This window comes from Pongo abelii, chromosome 6 (genome assembly GCF_028885655.2).
Source record: "Pongo abelii isolate AG06213 chromosome 6, NHGRI_mPonAbe1-v2.0_pri, whole genome shotgun sequence".
NCBI lineage: Eukaryota > Metazoa > Chordata > Mammalia > Primates > Hominidae > Pongo > Pongo abelii.
In genome coordinates this window covers 40,768,456-40,793,766 of record NC_071991.2, presented here as the reverse complement: position 1 = coordinate 40,793,766, position 25,311 = coordinate 40,768,456, and the positions used below count along the sequence as shown (strand labels likewise).

General features: G+C 57.9%; 2 protein-coding genes across 10 annotated transcripts in view; one reads left to right on the top strand and one right to left on the bottom strand.

The window, feature by feature from the left end:
* The window catches only part of OGDH (oxoglutarate dehydrogenase), a 481,925-nt gene that overhangs the window by 38,762 nt on the left and 417,852 nt on the right, over positions 1-25,311 (top strand). The gene's annotated exons all lie outside the window — the stretch shown is intronic.
* CAMK2B (calcium/calmodulin dependent protein kinase II beta) overlaps positions 1-25,311 on the bottom strand; it is a 108,125-nt gene that overhangs the window by 48,376 nt on the left and 34,438 nt on the right. For 8 of the 9 annotated variants that reach the window (XM_024249751.2, XM_024249753.2, XM_063726011.1 and 5 more), the window contains exon 2: positions 18,343-18,437. The exons of the other annotated variant lie outside the window; for it this stretch is intronic. In XM_024249751.2, the coding sequence (XP_024105519.1) occupies positions 18,343-18,437 (95 nt within the window). The remainder of the gene's footprint in view (positions 1-18,342; positions 18,438-25,311) is intronic. 9 annotated transcript variants of the gene reach the window in all.

Here is a 25,311-nt window from a genome sequence, read left to right as displayed (position 1 = left end):
TGTTTCTGTAACACCCGCAACAGCACCTCGACCACCTCTTCCCAGCAGCTGCAGTAGGTTAGAGCTCAGAGAGCCGTTTGGAAACCATAAACCATGACACAAGATCTAAGCTGGTAACACGCAGACAGACACACACGTCGTATAGAGTGCTTCACTCTTGGTGGCAGGATTACGGCTAATGTTGTTTTATTCGTTAACTTCCCCTCCCCCAGTTTTGATGGTGATCATGCGTTACTTCCATAATTTATTTAGCAAAGCATTGTTTTTAAAAAAGATTTTGATCCTGTCTCCAGTGACCAAGCTACTGATTCAATATGACGAGGATGTTTCATAAAATCTGCTATGGTAGCATTTGCCCTTAAATTTTAAAAATTCGGGCAAAAAATAAACCTAAGCGGATATAATGTGACTCTGGATGGGACTGAGAAGCCACAAGAAGGAGGGGGCAGGAGGAAGAGGCGTTCTCTCTCCACCTGGCTCAGACAGCCCCATCTCAGGGCAGGCCAGAATCCAGCTTCCTAACTCTGTGGACATACTATGACTTTCTTTCCACAAAACCAGGGACATTATTCTTGGCTTCCACATGAACACCGTAAACCCCTTGTCATGGACAAGGTTAAGTAAGTTAAATTGAATCCAATCCAGTGCATAAGAAATGTGGCCTGGCCCTAAACGGTACAGCGGAAGCTGGCCCTAAACGGTACAGTGGAATCTGGGGGAACCTCCAGCTCGGTCCTATTCCCTGCCCCAGACAGTAGAGCAACCATATCTTGCTCATCCCTGCCTGCCAGCCTCATTCTGGGGGGCTCTGGTCCCCAGGGAACCTGCTGGACTCAGGAGACCAGAGCAGTGGCCAATGAGCAGGTCCCGAGGCCAGCAGGCCTGTGGCGAGAACACAGCCGGAAGTCTGCCAGCGGCGGCTCCCTACCTGCCCAGGGCCCCGTCAATGCCCCCAGGACCCCCGCGGGGCACCCCTTCCTGAAGGAGGTCCCAAGAGGCCTCCTGAGTGGCCAGCTCTGGCTATGCCCACTACGGTGATGTCCTGGTCAGGGCCAGGCAGTGTCACAGAAGTCACAGAAGAGGTGCCACACCTCTGCAGGTTGTGAATCCAACGACAAAGAAACCCCAAGAACCCACCCCATCCAACAGCCGGTGCCTGGTCAACTCCTCAGAAGGTGCTGGATCCCCGCTCCCCGTCGGCCAATGTCAGGCTCAGGCTCACAGCACCTATACGCACGCACTGGCTCCAGGAACTGCAGTTCCCTGCGATGCTGAGTTTTCCTAAAGGAGTCTAAGAACATCCTCTGAAATAGACCGTGGGACAGAAGGCAGGGGCTGGGGAGTGAGGACACAGGCTGAGCCCCTCCCAACCTCCAGGGGACCTCACCCCATCAAGAGGAGACCCCTCTGCCCTCTTGCCCTCCCTCTTCTCCCACCCCAAGACCCCTGGCCAAGGTCTTGGGGTTCCAGGGCAGACAGTCCCTGGGGCACAAAAAGCCAATGACAGCAGTGCCTGTGCCCCTTGTTACAGCAAAGTGATGAGCAGAGTGCTCTCAGGCCCTGATTCTGCCTGTGGAGACTCAAGAGGTGATGCTCAGTGGGGTTTTAGAGGATGAGTAGGAGTTTGCCTACTCATGCTGGAAAAAGACTTGGTTCTCACACCCCCTCTGATGTGAAGCTTGGAGAGGGAACTCATGAGTTCAACCAGCTCCTAAATGCTTGGGCATCTTGCGAATCTGCACCCTAAACGGAGGCAAGGGCGTATGTGTGTGGGCCTGTATTTAAGCCAGAAGGTGACTGGCCCATTCAGTGTGGATGCAATTCTACACATGTGCACACATGGGTACACATTTACACACCTGCTCCCCAAGGGGGTGGCTAAGAGAGACGCTGGCAAAAGCATTGTTATTTATTTCTCCTACCAGAGAAACATCCCACAGATCAAATACAGCATTGATTTATACCCCCATAAAAGCATTTATCAAAAAACCCCCAAAACAACAACAACAAAAAACCCCATAAACAATTGTCCTCAAAAAGATCAGGCTAAACCGGAGCCTGTAATTATCCGCCTGCCTGCTTGAATTCTAATGATAGTGTGACATCCTCAGATTCCAGCCCTCGGGGAATGCCGAGCCCCGGGAGCTTTTCTAGGTGATTTGGCTACAATCTCTGCACAGAGCCCTGGCCTGCCGGCCATTCATCCTGCCAAACCTGCACCTGGGTGTCTCCCGAGGTCCGCACGACAGGTAGGGCCAAGTGCTGGGGCACAGGCAGGCTGGGGGCCACTGAAAGACAGGGAAGAGAAGCACCCCCAGCCGAGCCCTGCACAGCCGCGCTGAGCTCATCTTACGGCAGGCTTCCCACCCGCTCCCGCACACATCCCAGGATGCTGAAGACACCCCGGACTGCGCAGGGCAGGCTGCTGGGCTGGGACTCAAAGCCAAGGCATCTCGCTGAAGCGCAGGGGCTCTCTGTGATATGCCACTTGGTCTGCATTCCCTGCTGCTCTCTGAGCTGGTGGGTGGTGCCTGCCTGGTGGCTGCAGCCTCTGCTCAATGCAGAATCTGATATTTACAGCCTGCAGATGCTGGCTGTGGGGGCAGCAAGGCCGACATCACAGAGGAAGGGGAGACAACACCATGCCAGTATCAGGAGGGCGCTCAAGGGCCCAGGTGACAAGGCTCCCCTCCTCCCTCACCCACAGCCTTCTCCAAAACACTGAGAGCCCCGCTGGTCTGGGTTACCTGCCTGCAGAGGCCCGACCAAAGCAAACCACTCATGCTCGTGGGGAAAGACAAGGTCGGGTTATGCTTGCCTAGATGTCCAGCCTCTCAGGAGCAGGGACCACAGGTCCTCCACCAGCAGCCATTCCCAGAGCCACAGGACGCCCGAAGCCTTGGCGTGGAGCTCTGAGGGGCAGGGTAGGGGAGTGGGGGCTCCTCCAAGCTGTTACTGTGCTGGTGGGTTGGCAGCTGGCACCCACCACCATGAACGTGACAGGGGCAGGGGCCACCTCAAGGTGCCCACAGCCAAGTGCGGGAAGAGACAGGACCGGGACATGGGCACATGGGCAAAGCCACGTGACCCATCCTGGGGCACCTGCCACATGCCAGGCACCGTCTGTTCTGGGCACATTACAGGCATCAACCTATTTCATTCCAAAAATGCCCTGAAAGACCAGGAGTGGCGGGGGAGAGACTGCAAACCTCTCCTGGTGTGGAGGGAGCTCCTCCCCTCCTGCCACGCCACCCTCAACAGCACGGGAGCCGTAAGGTCCCCTGAGCTAAGAACAAAGAGAAGCCAGCTGAGGGCGATGGGATAGGTGGAGCTGATGGGGGAGGACATTCACACCAACCTTGCTGCATCTGCAGGGTGAGGCACAGGGCAAAGATGAGGCAACTGAGGCACAGAGAGGCGCTCAAAGCTGCCAGGGCTGAAAGGCCAAGGCTGGGGGCCTGGTGGGAGCAGGGTAGCCTTCAACATCCCAAAGGCGCACTTGTGCATGGCTCCGGGGATCCCTCGTGTCCCAAGTGGACAGCACCCAGAGGCCATGGTGTGACCAGTGCCCCCCACGGGGGAAGGAGGGTCTTACAGGACAAGTTAAGGTTACATGGTTTGGTAAATTGTTGATGTTCGCTCCCATAATTTCCTCTTTCTTTCTCCAGAGCCAAGAAGGGGTCCAGGATGGGGCTGGCAGAGGCTTCCCTGCCCACCCAGGCCCCCTATGCCATCCTCCACCCTCCCCACCCCTCCTCCTCCCTGGCAGTGGGTGACTCACAGCAGGGGTGGGGGGTGGTGAGTGAGAGGAACCAGGGAGAAGGGGAACAGGAGGGCGTGGGTGGGCACCGGGCCCCCCGCCAGCCACCAGGAGAAACAGCAGAGCTGGCACCTCCAGGAGGACACCACAGGGCACTGGACGGGGGCGGCGGAGGGGCAGGAGGGGGAGGCACAAGGCCCACCTGAGTCAGGAGGGGCTGCCTCCCTCTCGCCCCAGGGCCTCTGGAGTTGTCAGACCCAGAGACCAGGAGGAGGCCCACCGGGTAAGCTCTGTGCTGGCTGGGGGATGCAGCTGGGGCTACCTGGGACCACTGCCACCAGGGTCTGAGGGCTGGGGGGTGGGGCTCCCTAGGTGCCATGAGTCCTGACCACCGCATGGCCTGGGACAAGGGATGGCACTTCCCTGGGCCTCATCTTGAAGATGGCTGTAATAACGGTATCTGGCCCCAGGACTGTGCCGGACTGAAAATGGAATCGTGTGTGGAAATCCACACTGGCCTGGCACAGGGTGGGTGCTCAAGAACGTACCCCCCTCCATTCCAGGCGGCCCTGCCTCACCCCGAGGGAGGTTGCCAGACCCCCCATGGGCCCATCACTGGGGGCCCCCCACCAGCACCAGCGCTCTCCACCCATTTCCTCATGCCTGGGAGGAGATCGTCAAGGACAACCCCTTCTGCCTGTCCACCACACAGCCCAGCTGGGGAGGGCACTGGGACGGTGCGTGTGGCAGAAGGGCTTTGCTCCAGCTGCCCTGGCCTGGAAGCAGTGGCTGGGGAGGGATGGGCCAGAAGCTGTGTACTGTGCCAGCTTCTGGTTCCTCAGGGCTGGGGCTACCTGGGGCTCTGCTCCTCCAGGCTAATCCACAGACCAACATCAAGACAGGTGGTCCACCTGTGCTCTGGACTAGGGTGGCAAGGACACCAGACTCAGGGCTCACCAGACTCAGGGCTCTGACCCAAGCCTGAGGCTGTCTGGCTGAAGGTGCTGTGACGTTAGTGCCATGCTCCAGAACTCAGGCCCTGCACAGGGGCCTGCTATGGGATGTGGCACGCCACCACGGCCTGGGCCAGGAAACTGGCTGCATCCAAATCCCACTTGGCCTCAGTTTCCTCCCATGAAATGGATTCAGGAGATGCCCTGTCAAGTAGCGCTGTTCCTGTCCAGAGAAGACTTCGAGGGCCACAGCAGAGAGGGGCCCCCAAAGCCTCCCCCCATCCCCACAGAGCTGGGCACACATCTGTCCAAATACTCTGGACCTTGGTGGGGGTCAGCAGCCCCTCCCTGCACTGTCAGTACATTGGCAAGACCCATCAGCCCCAGGTGACCTGCACACCTGTCTCAGCGACCTGTACCATCACAGGCATGAGAGAGCTTTCTAGACTTTTTCTTTTCTTTTCTTTTTCTTTTTTTGATGGAGTCTCTCTCTGTCACCCAGGCTAGAGTGCAGGGGCATGATCTTGGTTCACTGCAACCTCCGCCTCCCGGGTTCAAGTGATTCTCCCATGTCAGCCTCTCCAGTAGCTGGGATTACAGGTGTGCGCCATCACCCCTGGCTATTTTTTGTATTTTTAGTAGAGACAGGGTTTCACCATGTTGGCCAGGCTGGTCTCGAACTCCTGACCTCAGTTGATCCACCCACCTCAGCCTCCCAAAGTGCTGGGATTACAGGCATGAGCCACCATCTGGCCCTCTAGACTCTTAAACAGCTCGCCAACATCCACATCAAACACCAGCCAGGCATATTCTGCACCCTGCCTGGTACCAACACACTTAACTCAAGCGTCCCAATTCACTTCAAGGCTAAACTTGACTGCGCTCGCACACTAGTGACAGAGTACTTGGGAGCCAAGCGCAGCCCTGTGTGGTACTGAGCAGCTGGGCCAGAACCTGATAGGACATCCTGGGCCTTGACACTAGGCCAGTGGGGTCTGACCTTTAATTCTGTTTGGCCATGTCCTGGCCGGCTCCTACAGACTCTGGTGACAGAAAAGCGGGCATTGGCTGTGGGGTGGGGCAGGCATGGGGCAGGCAGAGGCCAGCTCACATCTCGGGGCCAGCACTTGACAACCTGGGCTGCCAGCAAGTCCCTTGGTAGCATTGACCTTGGATTTCTTTGAGAACAGAGAGGGCAGCTGGGTGGGGACGAGGGAGTGGCTTCCAGCAGCCCCTCTCCTCTGACTCTCCTCCCTGGCTGGTAAATGTGAAGTAAAACCAGTCCCGACCCCAGAGCCAGCTTGGGCCATGCAGCAGGGACTGCCCATCCAGTCTCAGGGTGCAGGCAGGCCGGTTTAGGGGCTGAAAGGAGGCCATGGGCAGATCCCGGCCATTCTCCTAAAAGGAAAACTGCTCCTTGAGAATGACCCTGTGAGTCCTTCAGGGTAGTGACTTCTGTGTGCTGAGGACTGGCTCTGGGCAGGCCTGTGAGCTGCTCATGGCACCCATGAAACAGGGCTGTTGCTGTGTCACCCCAGCTTTCAGATGGGGACACGGGGGCAAGGAGACTGGGTAGAAGTAGAGCTGGACCCCGTCACAGGAGGCCCCACTTGGGGCCTCAGGAGCAGCCCCCTCTTCATTTTCTTTCTGGTGGGACTTCTCGGAGCCCTTCAGATGCTGCCATAGTGGGCTGGACAAGCCTGCTTTCCTTCTGGAGATCTGGGGTGGGGAATTGCGGGTGTGGGCAGTGAGGACTTGGGGAGCCCAGTGGTAGGTCTGAGGCAAGAATAACCCCGGCCCAAGGTCTGGGGGCCAGGTCAGGATCCTCTGAGGGCAGCACAAGTCTACCAGAAAAGGTGAGGTGGTGTCGAAGAGGGTAGGCAGTGGAGGCAGACACCCCTCTCCTCCTGAGCACCCAGCACCTCTTGAGGTCCCAAGTGGTCCAGTCAGGCCTGTGCAGCCCCGGGAGGCTGAGCCCTGTGATGAAGATGCAAGAGGGCAGCTCTCACTGTGGCTTTCTGTGCATGTTTTGTTTTTAAAAGGCAACACGACAACCAGCAATTAACCCACCAGCAGCTCCACCACCCGCAAGAAGCACCTGTGGGCACATCCTGCAGCTGCCTACCGCCTCAAGGTCAGGGCTCCCAGGGACCCTGGCAACCAGGTCGGCAGCACCCTGCCCCTCTGCATGAACGTGCATGATGGAGCTGGAGCCGAGGGCCTCATTGCTATTTGCCAGCCATATGGGGATGAACACAGCCATTCTGGGAGCCCAGGCCAGGCCAGCGGCTGCAGTAGGGCCACTCCCAGGCTACACACTGGGGGGTCCACAGCATCTTCCCTCCATGGGGTCCACTTGGCCTTTCAGCTGGGGCCCCATTCCCAGTGCCCTTTTCAGAATCAGAACCATCCTCGAGCTTGCGGGGTGCAGCTCTGCTTTGAAACGGAGGTGTGGCTTGGAATTCTTTCCCTGTCACTGCCAAGCTGTGGCGTTTTGTGCAGGGCTATGGTGTAAGGCCTAAAGTTAAAGCCAACATTACGTGCTACCTTGACACCCAGTAAAACCAGGAAGGCCCTGAACAACCTAGCTTCATGTCCCCCACCGGACTCTGCTGCTGTGGCTAAGTCCCCACCCAGGCAAGCCTCCTCCCCACAAAGACCAGGCACAGTTCCTGCTTATGCCTGAGTAGCGAGATGCAGCTCTCTGCCAACCCACGGAATTATTCAAACCAGCCGAAACTGCCTCTGGTGGGAACCAGGGGCCACCTCACCTCGTGGTTACTCCAAAGCCTGCCTCCCCAGCCCCTGCCTGTTCACTGTGTCCTGAGCGCAGTGTCCTCCTCTCTGGGCTCTGAGTATATGTGACAATAAAATGCCGTCCACTCATCCATCCAGTGCTGGGTGTCATGTGTTCAGTCATCCCCATAACCCCAGGACAGGACTCCCGTGCTCACAAATGGGGTGAGTAGGAGAAGATTTAAATCAAGGTGCCTAGACTCTCCAGTCTAGGAAAACAACGGTGGCCCCCCACAGGGCAGGCACCGTGACAGGAGGGGCTTGCTAGGCCATCCCTCCCAGCCCTGGTGCGATGGGTCCTCCACCTAGGGTCCCCCCACCCCCGACACATACACGTCCCACCAAAGCCCATCTCTCCATAGACACCATCTTGGCTTCCTCCGGAGACAGCCAGGACACTGACTCAGGCCAGCCCCTGGGGGTGCAGGACCCACCCTGTCAGGGTCCTACTCTCAAAAATAAGGCCCAGACTCCAGGGCTGCACTCTTGACCACTGTGGCCTTATGTCCAGCCTCATCCTCTGCCCCCAACTCTGTCCATGTCCTTTCTGTCCTTTTCAGAGAGCGGACAGCTGCCCGGAGGTTCCCACTCATCCCTGAGCAGATGCCTGGGGGCCCAACCCAGCCCGAGGCCCGAGGCCAGGGAGCACAGCCCGAGGCCAGGGAGCACAGTCTGGGGCAAGCACTGCCACATTTTTTAAGGTATTGAGGAAAAAGAACAGAGAGGACTGTGCAACAGAAGCAAGTGGCCAGCAGCCCCACACACTGCTATCGGGCCCTTTCCAGAATGCCCCCAACCACCTCCGCATGAGAGCATCTGCACACATCCGCCCTCCCCAGCAGGGGAGGCTGAGGCCCTCACATTCACCCACGGGGCTCTTCTAATCCCCGCTAACCTCAGTAAACCCTCCATGACCTTCTGTAGGCTAATCACTCCACACTCCACCCCCAGGTGACATGCAGACAATGGAAACATCATGACCTCAGAGCCACTGTGCAGACCTGTCAGGACTGCAGCTCCTGGCCCTGGGGACAGAGGACAGTGGCTGCCCACAGGGGAAACACACACCCAGGGCCCCCAGGACCTTCCAGGGCTCCCTGCAGCTGTTCCCCCTCGAGCTTTGCCCTGGATCTCCAGCTCTCCAGACTTTCCCATCAGCTGCCAGACCAGCACAACAGAGACCAAAGCTCTGCCATTCCCAAGCTCGGTTCCCACCCACGCCTCAAACCCGCACCTTGCGGGCTTCCCCACTCCTGCCCAAGTCTTCCCAAGGACCTGGGCACTCCGAATCCCCTTCTCCTTCCATTGGCGGTCATTACCACTCCCTACCCAGCTCAGTCCTTAAGTGGAATCTTCAAAACACTCTTCTCCTCCCACCCGTTCAACTATGTTTATTAAGGAGGTACTACGTGCAAAGCAGGAGGCCTGCCCTTGCTGGGCCTACAGTCTGCTGGCGGGTGGCCTGGAGGGAGCAAGGGGCGGTGAGCAGAAAGGACTGGGGGAGGGGGCTGTGCCCACACTGGCAGAACCAGGTCTTCAAACCTTGGGCCCACAGGCTGTGGGTTCAGCCATCTCCCCAATCCTCACTCACCTCCTGGAACCAGCAGAGCCTGGAAGTAAGGATCCCGCCAGATCTGGGAACTGTCAGTGCTAGAAAAGCCAGGCAGCATGGAGGCCAACCCTCCACCTATTTTACAGAAAAGAGGAGTGAGGCAGGGAGGGGATGGTCTTTAGGGGCCAGAACCCAGCTCCCAGGTCTCCCCTCCGCCGGGAGCCTTTTCTGCCGCTGACAAGCCCCTGACCCTGCAAGATGAGTGGCTGGAAATGCGGAAGCACGGAAAGGGGTCCTTCGTGACAACTCCTCCCCTCCCCTCCCTCCCTTCCCTGGCTCAGGAATTCCTCCCTCACCCCCTCCAAATGCCAACAGGGTGGGCCCTGCTCCTGCATCCAGTTCAGGATGCATTTGCCTTCCCCAGGGATCATGGAGGCTCAGGAACCTGGCACTGGACCCTGACCAGCAGGTCTTGGGACTCGGTGTCTACACAGGGCCACACCCAGAACCAGAGAGCAGGAGGTCATGACGCTGCCCACCCTTTCTCCACCCGACAGATGGGGCCAGCAGGGGCCAGCACCCTCCGCACAGCCCAGCTCCCTGTTCTCCTGGTCCTCTTCGGGGCCGCTTTCTAGAAGCCTTCGATTAAACCAATTCGGTTTCCAAACTAATGACAAAGTCCTGTCTCTTAACAATCTGGCTTAGCATTGCCAGATAAAACACACGGTGCCCAGTTAAATTTGAATTTCAGACAAAGGATAAAATTTGTTTTTGGTATAAGTTTGTCTCAATTTCAGATACACAACAAATAATTTTTAGTTTAAGTAAGTGTGTCCCATGCAATTGGGGACATACAGTGCTTATTTTACATCTTTTGATTGTAAATCATACTTAATTGCTAAATCCAGCCGCCTAGCCTCGCTCCTTCATTGCTCCTAGGTGGCCCTCCCCCTGGGAGGGGCAGGCATGCGGTGCCCCCACTAAGCCCCCAGAAGGCCTGCCTCCCAGCTCCCCTAACTCCTTCTGCACCTGGATGCAGGGTCCCTTCCCCATAATCCCAATTCAGGGACCATCCCCATCCTGTTGAAGGCTGACCCTAGGGCAGGGGAGGGGGCGTTTCCCAGGGATTCCCCCAACTCCTGGCCACCCTCCAAATCCCTAGAGAGCAAATGTAAAAGGCAGAGTGGGCCAAGAGTTCGGTGGGGGTCCAAGCTCTAAAGCTGTTCCCTCAGGCTGGAAGCCACCCAGGGAGGTTGGGGTAGGGAAGCGGAGGAGGTCTCCCAGCAGGGAGGAGGTGGGGAGAGAAGCCAGAGGGGAAACAGGGGCAGGGGGAGGGGAGAAGAGAGGAGGGGAGGGCCCCTGAGCCGGGGAGGAGGGAAAGGGGCGGGTCCCCAGGCTAGGAGGGGAGGGTCCCTGGGCTGGGAGGGGTGCTGCTGCCACAGGCGCATGCTCAGCTGTCCCTGCAATGCGGCGCCTCGTCCTCTATTAACCCAGTTCCGCGGATTCTGCCGACCAGGCACTCATTATCCCCCTGAGCAGGGGTCGTTTTCTGGCTGTGGACTGTGCGGGAGCCACAAGAAAACTGCAGTACCGGCTGCAGTAGGAAAGCCCCGGAGGCAGCCCCGCCACCCACTGCACAAAGGGGTCCCAGGCAGGCAGATTTCTGGCTGGGGAAAGGGGGGGCGTTCAGGCTTCCCTGGGGTGCAGGCTCACCCCCAGCCCCAATGATCACAGAGACCTCAAGATGGTCCCTGTCCATCACGCCTTTGGGCAGGAAGTGTCCCCCCAAGACAGAAGGGTCCCTGGGGAGACCAGGTGCCCCAGAAAGGGAGCTGGGGTGAGCCGCACATGGGCCTGCAGGCAGGAAAAGGACAGTGGTGATACTGATCTCTCTGTGGGGTGAGCCTTGGGCCTGGGAGGTGAGCCCCACTTGTGAGGTCAGCCCCACCTGGGAGCCCCATGCTGGCCCAACCCTCGGCCTGCCTCAGCTGGGTGAAATCTAGAGTCCTCCACATCCTGGCTCTGCTAACCACCAGCTAGGGGACCCTGTCCACCTCTCAGCTTCTTTGGGACTCAGCTTTCCCCTCATGTGAAAGGGGAGCCCACGCAGCTCAGAGGGTGGGAGGACGCAAGATAGCGTCGATGATGCCAGGCATACAGGAGCTCCACCCTGAGCTGAAGGGCCATTCCAGGCCACTAACCAGGGTCACCCCGCTGCACTGCTTCCCGAGCGCGCTTCCCTCCACACAGGGTGTCCAACAAGGCACAACAAAACTGTCCCCAAAAGAACAGCATTGTGTGGACAATGAGCAGCAGGGGCTGGGCAAGCGGGCGAGGGGTTGGGGCGGGGGGTAGATAACAACAAGACATGTTTTAAGACTTGTGTGCCTGATGATCTCTTTACCCCCAGTCAATTAATTTTCCTCTAACTGCTTTTGTTAACAGTAGTTTAATAATCTCTCATTATTCAGTACATTCACCAACTTTAAATGTCTCACAATCCTCCATTTAATTAAGTATTAAATATTAAAAATCGAACTGTTACAGCTTTGGCACCAGCTGGTGCAGTTCTGCAGTGTCCGTGTGGCCGAGTATTTCGGTAAGTGGGGGCCTGAGTTTTTCTGGAGTGGCGTCCTCCTTCCTGGAGCTGCGTGCTACCAGCTGCTTCTCATCACCAGGGGCCTTGAAGGACCAAGGCTGCCCTGCTAGGGCCTGGACATGAGTGGGTGTGGGGACACAGCACTCCTAGTGACTTTCAAGGAGTGAGTGAGGCCCCTCCACTGGCACTAGATCCAAATCAGGGGTGAAATGCAGCTGGGCAGGCTGCTGCAGCCTCCCCCACAAGGCCCAAGGGCCCAGCATCCTTCTCCCCACCCAACCCTTGCTCTCTGGGTCCCCTCTCCATCCCCCACCTCCCTGAATAGCAATGGGGAAGGCCATTGCTCTCTGGGTCCCCTCTCCATCCTCCACCTCCCTGAATAGCAGTGGGGAAGGCCATTTCGGGGAAGCCCTTGCCCCACCACAATGGGAAGGAGAGAGCCAGACACCCAGGCAGAGCCTGGGCCCAGCCCCTGGTTAGGAGGGGTGTTATGCTCTCCCACGTTTTCACAGGCTCTGGGCTGGGAGCCAGGAGGCCATCAGATGAACCAGCTGCATCTGCCCTCAAGGAGCACATGGTCAGATGAGAAATAGCCAGGGGCGCCTGCCATGGGGCCTGGGGAGTTCCAGGCAGGGTGGCTGGCTGCCCGCAGGATGATCCAGGACAGCTTCATGGAGGAGGGGGCCCTGGGGCCTGCAGGCTGGGTGGGCCAGACGACACCAGAAAGCTACTGGGTATTCACGAGGGGTCCTCCGCAGCAGGATGCAGAGGGTCTGGCCAGGAAGGGAGGCAGCAATGTGGAGAGGGATGGTCTCAGAGCTCTGCAACGTCCCTGTGAGTAGATACTTTACAGCTGGGGAAACTGACGTCTAGGATGACTGAGTAACCTGGCCATGGTCAGGCAGCTGGGCAGTCAGGGTTGAAGCAGGACATTCACCTGGAGGTGCGTGTCCCACAGTGAAGCTCTGGGGCTCCATCCAAGACCCCATCCCTCACCTGCCCCATTCCTCCTCAGCTAGGAAAGCCCAAAGGGCCTGGGAGGGTTGGGGAACCTCAGGTCCCTGCATGGGGGAGGCAGCCCAGGGCAGCAGAGGCCACAGGACAGAGCCCCCGGACTGAGGTGGGTGGTGAGCGCAGGATTCTGCCTGCGGAAGAGGGCCAGGAGGAAGTGCCAAGCGTCCTTCCTCTACGGTCTCAGCAGACCGTCCAGTGCTGTCACCGCCCACCCCAAGAGGCAGGCTGGGGGCAGGAGAGGGGACACTAAGGCAATACCCACAGCATCTGGGCAAGGCCACCTCTGTCTGGGTCATTTTCTGGAGCCCCAGATTTCAACTCCAAGGGGATGAGTTTCCCTCCAAGCCGGGGTGGTGGGGCTAGCTCCCTCATCAAGAGTTCTGAGGCTCCACTGTGATCTACACTGTGTGGCTACAGTGGGGCCCCCGGGGTGTGACCTGCACACCTCAGGGCTGCTACCCAGGAGCAGGACTCAAGCACCAAGGGCAGACAACCCAATTGTGCAGGGGCTGTGTGACCCAAAGGTTCAATTCTGAAGAAACCTCTGAATCATTAGAAACACAAACACAGGCTGCATATGAGATGGTATCAAGGAATTACTGCCCGTTTTTCAGAATGATAAAGCTCCTGTGGCTGTTTTTGGAACCCTTTTCTGCTAGGGATGCATGCTGAGATATTTATGCACTGAATGGTAAACATCCCAGGGTCTGGGGCCCAGATGGAACAGGACTGGCTAAGAATTGATAACTGTTGAAGCTGGGTTCGTTCTATCATTTTCTCTGTATTTGGGAATGTTTGAAATTTTCCACCATAAAAAGTTAAATGGAAAAAAATGCCCAAGAAAATGGCAGGGTGAGGCTGTGCAGCCCTGGGCGGAGGGCCTGTGTACAACTCGAGGCCAAGCAGAAAGGGGTCGGCCTGCCCTCTGGAGCCGCACACGGCTGGGTATCCCTGCCCCTGCCCAGAGAGGCATCCTGCTGGAAGGTCACAGCAGGGAGCTGGCTGCTGAGAATGCCAGGCAGCCCCCTGGCTGGCTACCCCTTCCTCCCACCACCCTACCCAGCTTGCATTGAATGAAGAAACAGGCTAGGCATGCAGCTTGAGAGGCACAAGCGCCTGGGAGCAAGGCCTGTGATGAGCCACAGGGCATTCATGGCAACACAAAGCAGCTCAGCTCTGCAGCCTGTGTGGTCAGCAGGGTCTCCAGGGTGCAGCCATCCTCTCCCTCAGATTCCCACTACCCTAAATCCTTCTGACTCATAGAGCACTTTGAGAATATAAATAGGGGTTGTGAGGTTAATTTAGAGGAGCTATATAATTCCACAAAAACATACTCGGGTGGTTTTCTGCTTGACCCTAACAAACTCCTACTCATCCTTCAACGCCCATGCAACACAACTTTTGGAGTGAACGAGCACAAGACAGGTCGCAGTGGCAGTGCAACTCCACTTTTAGGACTGCCTCAGGACTGCCTCAGGACCCCTCAGGACTGCCTCTCCCAGGCCCCACCCAGCATAAAGCATCGCAGCTGCTGCTTTCAGGGTGTATCTGCTCATCTCTGTGTCCTCCGTGTAAACCTGTTAGATGAGTGAGAATCTATGTCTAGGGTGTGTCTAAAGGGGTTCCTCTCTCCTCCTCCCGAGGTCTCGCACAATTGAGGAATGAGACAGAATATGCAGAGGGGCCAGGAAGCCCTGGGTCTGACATGCCCCATGGTCCCTGGCCAAGGAGAAGCAGGCAGAGACAAAGTGATCCCAAAGGAGAGGCTGGCAGCACGGTGCTGCCCTGCATGGGCCCACAGGTGTGGGCCTGGCATCCAGGAGGGAGGGAAGGCCCCACGGGACTCAATCTGTGGAGAGAGGGGCCACACTGCACACATATGTCACCAGGCCACAGAGCACGAGGCGGTGCTACCTCATACGTATGGCCCTGGGAAGTGCATGTCAGGGCTGCGGGTCTAGGTGGACAAGGCTTTGGAGGCCCCTGATAAGGAAGGGCCCAAGGTGGGTGGGGGTGGCTGCTGACCTTCATGGACAGATGGAAAAGCAGGAGGGAGACAGCCAGCTATGGATTCTGGTTTCCTAAGCTAATAAAGTTGCACAGGCTTTTAAAACACCAAGTTGACCAGCAAGCAACATTTTTGCCAAACTGAATTCACTGACACATGTCACGGAGCCTCTCCCGAGTGTGGGGTCTCAGTGGCTCTGCCAACGTCGTCAGGAATTAGCTAGAGCCAGAAAAGTAGCAGCCTTCGTTCAACAGAACATCACACAGCAGTGGGAAGGGATCCATCTCACGGACACACCCTAGAACATCACCCGAGCACAAGACAGGTCACAGTGGCAGCGCAACTCCACTTTCAGGCTCAGACACAAGCAGGTGAAATGCCCATGTGGCAAAACAACAGAGAAACGAGGCAGGGATGAGCATAAAACCAGGAGAGGGATGAGGGGAAGGGGGTGCCTGGAAGGCTCCAACATGAGGTGTTTGAGGTTCCTGCTCTTCCTGGCTTAGGGACCCCACCTTTGTGCTGGGTGATACTCCCACACCCCTCCAGAACATTTCACTCTAGTGCCTCCACCAGTGCCAGCCACAGAACGTCAGGGAACACAGAAGCCTCCTGGGCTTATCAAGCAGTGCACATAGCAAGCACGCGGGAGGTGCTGGCTTTAACATGACTGCTGTCATCGCAGGGTGGCCGTGGGACCTGAGCTGGGCCTGGCATCTCTTCAGGCCTCAGTTTCAAGCCTGCTAGAGAAGGCTGCACTGGGCAGTGCCAGGACTCAGGGTCCAGCAGGGCCACCGGACACTTGTGGGTCTTCATCCATGATGGGACAGCCACGGGACATATGAGCTGCTCCCTGGGGCCAGGAGGACAGCAGGCTGTGGCCCACACTCGATCATCCCCGTGCCTGGGCTCAAGCCAGCAGCAGTCCCTGGGTGGTCACGGGGAAAATTTGGCCACCGCAGATGACCACACTGACCCACGACTCCCAGCGGCACAGGTTTGGAGGACAGCAGAGGCAGCTTAGATCCTGTGGTCCCGGTACGGCAGCCCACTCAGGGTCTGTGCACTCAGCAGACACCCCAGGACCCTGGCCAGGCCTCTCGGCATGAGCAGCTTCCTGCCCTCTGCTCCCGGCGACATCTGCCCTCCAGCACCCCAATCACCCTTGGTCCCACCCATAATGACACACTGAGGCTCTCAACCACATGGCTCAGTCTCTGGAGCCTTCCTGGACATCCCTCCTGAGTCTGGACGGAAATCCTGGTTACAGAGGCCACTCCACTCCCTCCTCTTCCCACCTGCTTGTCCAAACACCCCAGAGCTCATCGAAGCTGACCCTTGGAGCAAGTGGCCTTCAGCTCTGCCCACTGCTCTCCCGGCCAGGGGCCACCTCCAGGACCCCCACCTGCCTCACTCCAGGCCCCTTGGGTACCTGAAGCACTTTCCCAAGCAGGAACCAGAAGGACCTCTCACTCCCCCAGCTCAGCCTGGGCTGGTCCCAGCCTAACCGCCGGAGGGCCAGACAGTCCCATTCCAGAGGCTCTATCATGCTCCACACATGCACCTACACATGCATGTGCGCACAGACATGTGTGTGAACATGTACAGGTACGCTCACGCACACACAGACCTCCTCTCTATGGCACCCTGTGACAGGCATGGAGTGTCCAGGCCTCAGGGATGTCCCCCAGAGACCCCACAAGAACTGGCCACAGGCACAACTGAGCACTGCCCACTTATGACCAGTTCTGTGTCTTGATCAAGAAAAAACAAGCTGACTGCCCTAGGTCCTGCAACACAGCCTGGCCCACCCACCCCACCACAGGCTGGGCCCCAGGGGGCCAACAGAGCTGACCAGCAGGTGGCCCACTTCCAGCTGTGCAGAGTCACAGGGCAGAAGGGACACCCAGGCCCCTGCAATGTGTGGAGAATGGTTGGGAGCGCATGCCTCTGGACCTGCCCCAGCCCACTCCTCAGTGTCCCTGCTGAACCCTCTGCAGTGTCACCCTCCCATGGCCCCTCGTGGGCTGGGACACACACATGGGGACTGACCCAGCCCTGGGCACTGCCAAGCCCCTTCGTGGCTCAGTGACGAGTAGGCAGACAAGCGCTGGGACAGGAGCAGGTCCCACTGCAGCCTAAAGGACCTCCCCACAGCCTGGTGTCAGAGAATGCTCCTAAGAAGGGGAAACACTGATGGCCTAATACACAGCAGTCGCTCAAACAATGCCGACACATCGCTCCACAAATGGCACAGGCCCGCCCCCACAGGTGGCTGGATCACTGTAAACTGCAGGCCACAGACAGTAGGCAGCTCTCCCACCAACCCAGAGAAGGCCCGTCTCTGCCCACATTAGGCCCTCAGCATCTGGCAGCCTGGCCAGATGGGTCAGGGCCTCTCCAGCTCCCACTTAGCTCAGATTTGCGCCTGGATGCTAATCAAGGCTGCTGGTGGTGCCCTGGGAGGGGAGGGGCTGAGAGCCGCAGACAGGGGCTTCGCTTGGCTCCCTCTACCAGGGCATCATCCAGCCAGCCCCTCCTCCATGGAACCCCACTGTACGGGGCAGTGACATGGGGCTGCCACCTCAGTGAGGCAGCCCACTCTTCCTGCACCCACCTCCACAGCCCCACCTGGCGCTCTGGTACACCCCACCTTGGGGCTCCAGCAGGACCCCTGCCATAGTCCCTCCCCACTGCCTCCTCAGATCTGTGCTCCAACCACAGCAGCTGCCCCGGGAGGCCTCTTCCCATCACCATCAGATTTGCTGTGTGTGCTGACTTTGGGTTTTGGGTTTTGTTTGTCCTCGACCTGCCCCACAGGACAAGGACAGCACAAGGGCAGAGAGACCCCACAAGGGCAGGGAGACCCCGTGAGGGCAGGGAGACCCCGCGAAGGCAGGAGCCTGTCTGCTCCATCACTGCCTGCAGCGCCCAGAGCTGACCATCGCCAGCAGGGCTCGGGAGGCCCGTGATGGGGCATATCCACACGCTGAGGGCCACTTGGGGCCAGCACCACTCGAGGCCCTTCCTCGCACACACGCTGCACATCTGAGAAGCCCTCGCAGGACAGGTGGGAGTGCTCTGCCACTGTGTAGAAGACTTGGGCTCTGTTAGGAAACTGCCGGGTCACCTCCCAGTAGGCCACGACGCCAGGACTCTGCTGTCAGAAGGCAGATGGCCAACCACAGCACTGCCTGGTCACCCGAAACTTTGTCACTGAGCTCTCATCTGGCCCACGGCTCTCAGGGCAGATGACACCACCCAACCCCCATGGCAACCTGGCCACCTTGAACCTCTCCCCCTCCAGCTCTGGGGGCAGAGACCCCAATACTCTTGGGAAGGGGAGGTGAAAGGGGGCCCTGAGAACAACCTAACCAGAGCACAAAGGTGCATCCAAGGGTCTGAGGGTCCCTTGGCACCCCCACCAGCCTGGGCCCCACCAGGCCAGAGGCGCCCTCAAGTCCCCAACACTCCTGTGCCTCCCTCTGCCACAGCCTCCACTCCAGGAACCCCACTGCATCTGTGCATGGAGCCACAGGCCAGGTGGGCCAAGTGCTGGCCAAGACTGGGAGGGGCCTGCCGCCCAGTCCACAGGGCACGGCCTCCAAAGCCCCTGCCCCAGCCTGACAGCAGCTGGGCAGGCCACTCCCCATGCCCTACCTCTGGCTGACAGCTTCTTGGTGTTGATGATCTTGGCTGCATACTCATGGCCGGTGCAGAGCTTGACACAGCGTCGGACCACAGAGAAAGCCCCCCTGGGGAGGAAAATGGGGGAGCGAGAGACAGAGACAGAGACAGACAAGGAGAAAGAGAGAGAGCCGATTAATCTCCCCATAAACACTCCCCATTAAGCATTCAGCCACCGGCCCGGCCTTGGGCAGATGGCTGTGAGTCAGAAACTGTGAGGAAGTGGGTGCCCCTCACAAGCCACTCTCAGCTGGCCCCACTCAACACCAGCAGAACAGAGGCCGGCTTCCCGACGGCTGGCAGAGCCCTGGCAGATGGCACACCCTGGGAGGCTGTGCAGAGGAGAAGGACCAGTCAGGCCCTCGGGAGGGTGGTGGAGGGGTCCCGTTCAGCTCCTGTGTGACCTACAGGCCTGTATCCTTGTGGGTTGGCTGGACCAAGAGTCTACGTCCACAGGCCTCTCAGCAGGCATCCTCGGGGGCTCTGTACCACATCCATGAGGCCCTGCTGAGTCTTCCCCAGAGGCAAATGAAGCTGGCCTTGTCTGGAAGGCCCAGCTCCAGAGGGCAGTTATATTGGGATTTGTGCGGTCAGACATGGGGACTCATGGAAGGTTTTGTAGGGAGAGAGAAACATCACATCATTAAACTGCAAAGCTGGAGGAGAGGGTCCTGAGAGCCTCCACTGTCCAGGTGTCATCGCAGAGGCCATGGAGGTCCAGGGTAGGGGCGAAGGGACATTCACGAACTGACAGCCTGGGGGTAGGGAGAGGGGAGGAGGGACGGGGGACAGAGGGAGTTGACCAGCATCAACCATGGTCCAGAGCCCAAGAGACACAAAGAAGGAAGCAGGTTAAGGCTGCTGAGGCCATCGAGAAGAGGCCATGAACGTACCCCACAAAGCCTGGCCTGCAGAGGAGCTCCTGCCCTGGCTTCAGGGCGCCCTGAGGGAGTCAGTGCCACCCAATGGGAGCCACAGAGTCTATGAGGCAGGAGGGGAGGGGGCCAGTGCCCACCAGGAGGCCCCGCAGAATCTGACTAGTCACCACGGTTGAATTAATTTGATTTCAGATCATTTTCTAAGAACAGCACACATGAGGCAAGGGGCCTGGTCAAGAAATGTCACATGAAGGGTCTGAGTCCAGACAAAAGGGCCAGAGGATGCTCTCAGGCTGGGGCTGGGAGAAAGGGGGGCTTGGAGGAAGCCCACCACCAGGTGGGCACCCACCCGTGCAAACCCGAGCACGCAGGGCCCTCCTGTGTCTGCACCTGCAAAGTGCCCAGCCTCCCCCCTACAGGAACAGCCTCCCCTCCCAGAAAGCTTCCTCGGCCTGGACAGCCTGAGAAACACACATGGGAGTCCAGGCCAACGGCTCTGGGTGGTGGAAGAGGAGCGTCTTACACACGAACACAGTTTTATCTACAGTCCTTTGTGGAGATAAATCTTTGTAAAGGAGTACTGTTCAATTCCTTGGAAAGATAAATAATTACACTAAATCTAATTGAACATTTTCTTAACGCCTCAGGTCTCATGAGCAGTCATTGTGCTTGGGCGGCCACTGAGCTGCGTCTTCGATTTTTAAAGTCCACCCGTGAACAGGGACAGGGGCTGCCTCAGGAGAGGTGGGGGGAGATGCAGGGGTGGGAGACACGGCGGGGGGGAGGCGTGGCGGAGGGGGTGCGGCGTGGGGGGGATGCGGCATCGGGGGGACGCGGCGGGGGGGGCGCGGCGGGGGGGCACGGTGGGGGGGGCACAGTGAGGTGCTCACTGTTCACTCCTCATTCTCTTGCTCTGCTTGATTTTTTCACCATGTGCATCGGTTACATTCTCAAAATGTTTTTAAAGAAAAATATAAAGAAAGGATTATTATTTTTAACATATGACATTAACTTAGGAGACTGAGGTGAGGGCAAAGATCATGCTTTTTGGCTGGTCTGGCTTCAATTCCGGTTAGACGGGGTGACACAGCTCTCTGAGCCTCAGTTTCCCCATCCATACGACTGAGCAGAAGGGCCTTCCGGGGCCACTGTGTGGCTGTTTGCCAGACTTCTTGCTCAGGAGAGGTGAGAACTTCCCAAAACGAGCCCTGAGCTACCATCTGTAGCGCTCTGACCCCTAGAGGGCTCAGTGGCCGCAGGGCTGACCTGGCAGGCCTCCACTGAGTGTTCTGGACCAGGCCCTGAAGGGAGCGGGGAGTCTGGGCCTCCGTGCGCCAGGACCCGACCACACACTGCAGGGCTGACCCTCAGTGGGAAGTTCAACAGACTGCACATCTATGCCAAGCTGATGATGCCCGTATGGCACCGCTGTGTTGAGCCAATCCCCAGAGCAGGGAGGAGACCCAAGCGCAGCTTCCCACCAGCACAGCAGGCTCCCAGCTGCTGGCCAGATTCAGACAGGTACCGGAGCAGAAGGCGGCAAGCCACAGATGTTCCCTAGCACACGACATCCATGCACCATATCACCAAGAGCCTGACTGCAGGTGGGTGGGTCAAGGGCTTCCTCCAGTTGATCCCTCTCCCCTCCCTGGGTCAGGCAGCCCCTTTCTCCTCTGCAGAAGGCTCCAGAGCCGCCCCTGCACCATCAGCCTAGGTCGGAGCAGTCAGCAATCGGGGAAGGTGGGGGCAGGGAACACAGGTAAGACTGCCAGAGCCAGGAGGCCGAGGCCAGGCAGCATCACTGAGGAAGGAGGAAGGCATGGCTGGGGGCCTCAGGATGAGTGTGGGGTGAGAGCACCAGGCCGCACAGCTGTAGTGACATAGGATGTGGCAGGCACAGTGCTAGGCACCCAGCAGACACTCAGCAGGAAGGGCCCAGGGGTGCAGGGCCCGGGGGTGAAGAAGGCCCTGCTCTTGGACACAGGCCTGCAGGTGGGGTGGGGGGCACCCTCAAGAAGAGAGGACAGGGTCCCCTTTCCCAGCGACTCGGATGCCCCCAGAGGGAGAAGGTGACCAGCTGGGGGAAGGCATAGGAGGGCTGGCTCCCAAGGACACCACTGCTCCCTGCACCCCGCTCCTGGCTCTACCTCTCCCACGCCTTCTGTCCCTCACTGTAGCCCCAAACCTTCTCTGAGCCCCAATGTCATCGCCACCTCCCAATCTCTCCCTCTCCTCTCTCCTCCAGGGGACTTAAGGAATGTATGCTTAAGTCTCCCACCCCAGTTATTTGCCCGCTTTACCCACCACTTCCCCTAAAGAGCACCCTGAAAGGGGCTCCTCCCCATAATGGCTGTTCACCCGCACCCATCCTGCCATCTCCCCAGGGAACTTGGGCTGGCAGCTGCAGATCCACCTCCGCCTCCTCCCCTTCCTGGTGGTTCTGCCACTTGCCAGATGGCAATCTGTCACAGGAAGCCCCCTTGGAAGTGTCAGCCCTCTTGAGAAGTGGCCACAAACACGTTTAGCATGAGCCATGCAGGCCATGGCTGGGGCCCCAACATCTCCGACTTCTCCAAGAGCAAAAAAGCCAGCACCATCACCATCCTCCCTTGCGACTCAGTGCTTGCTCGCCAGAGTTTATAAACATTGAGAGACAACACTGACAAAGAGCCTGGATCTGTATCGTAAGCCTGTCCCTGCTGCCAAGGCAAACTCCTATGCGTCCTTCAAGATCCAATGCAAACAGCTCCCCCCTTTCCCACCTCACACAGAAAGTCAGCTTGGTCTTTAGATATTGCACCTCCCACATTCCTTAGGTTAGTTTACTTAATTATCTATCTGTTCACTTTTGCCACTCCCCCTTCCAGTGGCTCTCTGTGGGCAGAGTGCCCTATACTCTGGACCTAGGTATCAGACACAGTGCCTGGGCCGTGATATAGGAGCAAGAACTGACCTACAAGCAACACAGTGGGCTGTGGAGCGTGGAGTTGCTGGGCCTCAGGGCTTGTCCAGCCCAGCAGTACAGGAACACCAGCCCCTAGAGTGTCCCAGCAGGAAGGGAGACCCACCAAGGCTTCCAGGGCCTGTGGGTAGACGGGTCTGTGCTACACTGAGGCCACAAGGCCCTGGTAAGTAAGGCCCCAAGTAAATAAGCCCTGGGGCTTAGGCTCCCCACCTCCCCACCAGCGCACAGACAGGCTCGAAGCCCGGTCTTCTTATCTGGAAGCACGGGCGGGCCTAGCAGGTGGCAGCATGGTCCTCCGGCTCAGCAAAGAACGCCTTGGATGACACTGCAGGTGCACAGACTGATCACACGCCTGTCCCTGGGGTGTGGCCCACCCCAGGCAGCTGCAAGGGCACAGTGGATTGGGGCAAAGGCAGGAAAAAGCCGGAAGAGGTGCTCCTATGGGATCCCAGGTCGATGTTCCTGTAGGCTGCGAACTGCAGCTGAACATCAAGGTTGCCCGCATGATGGCCCGCATGGGACGAATGCTACCGAGCCAGGCTGAAAGCGATTTTGAATAACCTGTTCAGATCATGAGGCCCCTAGGCACCAAGCATATTATGGGGCTTTTAAAATCAAATAAAGCTAATTAAAACAAGAAAATACTCTTTGAGTCCTTGCTTTGTGGAAGGCTCTGAACCCTGTCTCATTTACAGTGGGATCAACAGTACCAGGGAAACCTGTCCTGAGAGAGAAGGGGAAGAATTAATTCTGGGTGGGAATGGAGCCCCGGAACTACGTGGCCTGTTTCTTTGACTGCACCTGCTTGGGCACCTCCTTCATTGCAGCGGAGCTCAGCCTCCTCACGCGATAATGGGGTGAAGGCCACCTGCGAGGAGAGGTGCTGAGTGTAGCTCCACTGACTGCAGCCACCCAGGGCAGTCGGTGTTTCACAGGCAACCTGTGGGCTCCCGGGGCTTCACAGGCAGAGGCGGCAGGAAGCGTCATTGTCTGCAGGATGCCCCATCCACCTCTGTCTCCTCCTCGCATCCAGTCTATGGCTCCCCTGGCTCCACAACAGACTGCTGGTCCAGGCCCTGGCTCTCCCAGCTCTGAGCTGCCCCCCAACCCTCGTGCCTGCCTCTTCCCTCCAGTCCCCACTTGCAACCAGCCACCTGTTGCTGACTATCCGTGGCTCCCACCAACCCCCACGGAGCTCCCCACCGCAGGTGGCTCTGTGGCCTGCCCTGCTCTCCACTAGGTCATGCTGGTCGCACTGCGGCCCTCCCCAGCTGCCCACACCTCTCCCCGGAGAGCTGGGAGGAGGTGTGTCCCTGAGCAGCCTGGCTGGAGTTTGTGGGAGGGCCCAGAGAGCAGGAAGGAAATTTCGCCTTGCCCCCAGCAGGACCACACAACAGCCCCTCTAGGGCCCTCTCATGCCTCACCTTCACTGGTGAAGACTGGAGGTTACCATGATTACCTGTTCCTGGGGTGCCAGTTAAGACACTTGGTAATGACACGAGGGAGGGAAGGTCGGACCCTGCGTCCCCACAGCCTGCGTTGCCCCAGCTGAAGTGCTGCGTGTGGTCACGCAGACCTTGCTCAGGTGCCCTCCCCAGCCGCCTCACAAGGGCTGGTGACTTCCATCAGTAAGAGGGCAGTGATTGTCCCCCTACGCAGAATGAGGTGATACAGGTACCAGCCACAACACAGTATCCGGCATCCAGAAAGAGCTGGCAGTGTGATTCTGCTCCCAGGACGGCACAGGCAGGGACCCAGGTGCCCGCGGCTGCTTCGTGCATGTGATCCCCACGATAGGCTGCTGAGCTCCCGCAGGGCAGCGCTGGGCCACACAGGATCAAAGCAGCCTCTGCGTCGGCCCACTCAACGCTTGAATTCCGTTCCCTTAGCGGAAATTTCGGAGGCAGCAGCTTCTCTCTGCCTTCTCTCTGTTCCTCTCTCTGCCTCCCGCAGCCCATGTCCACACCATCCAGTTTCCTCCCCAAGTGCTGGGGCCTGTGCCACCCGAGCCAGGGCTGCCTACATCAGTCCTGAGCCTCGCCGGTCGGTTGCAGTTCACAGGCGTGTGCACACACACGTGTGCACTCTCCTCTCTCAGACGTTGCAGAATGGGCCGGAAACGCCCCCTCGGATTCCCAACAACAGTGACAGCCAAGGGCCATGGGACCCCTTCAATCTACAGCAAGGCCACACGCAATTCCAGGAAGTTCTTAAATTTTAGAATTTTAGAAAGAAGCTGAGAAGCCTTGAGTAAAAGCAAAAGATCCAAGCCTGGCTGACCTGTTTTGTAAATCGAAATTTCCCATCCAGGTTTTGCGTGTGACGCTCCCCACGCAGGCCAGGCGCTGTCTCCCTAGTAGCAAGCACAGCCCCCTCCCCCCTCAGGTCCTCCAGAGCAGGTCCTTCTGGAAGAGTCTGGGCCAGCCACATAAGCACTCTCAGGTCGACAGCTTTATTTCCTGCTGTAAATTAATAAATGGTTGTTCTGAAACCAGCCTCAGGCCACCTACGTCCTTTCTTGCCTGGCTGGCCCCAGGTGGGCTCCATGAGGAGGCCTGGGCTAGGGGCTGGGGACACCCCAGCAGGTACAAGTCCACTGACCTCATGCGGACCTTTGTGTTTTTCTTGTGTGGGTGAAACTAAATCAAATTGGTATTTATTTGTGTGTTGGCTTAAAAACACAGTTCCTACCTTTGATTAAAATGAGCTCTTGGGAGTGCCGGAGGGGGAGGTCCTTTTATATTCTAATCTTGACCTAAGCAGTTTGGTGGAAACAGTAACTTTTATATGAACAGAGTGCTGAGGTTGTTGTGGGTTTTTTCTTTTGTGTATTTTTCTGCTTATGATAATACAAAAACATAACTCACCTTCACAGTAGATGGAATGTATGTTTGTATTACTGTTACGTTTACAATGTTTGTTATGGAGTAAACAAGAGGGTCTACAGAATGCGTTGACGTTGCCTCTATAACCCACAACACGGTCAGTAGGGCCCATCAATGTTTGCATGTGTGCAAGTGTGCAGCTCTGCACCATGAGGAGGTGTCTTCTTACACAATTAGGGGGCTCTTGTTGCCACTTTCCACTTTCTCCTCTCAC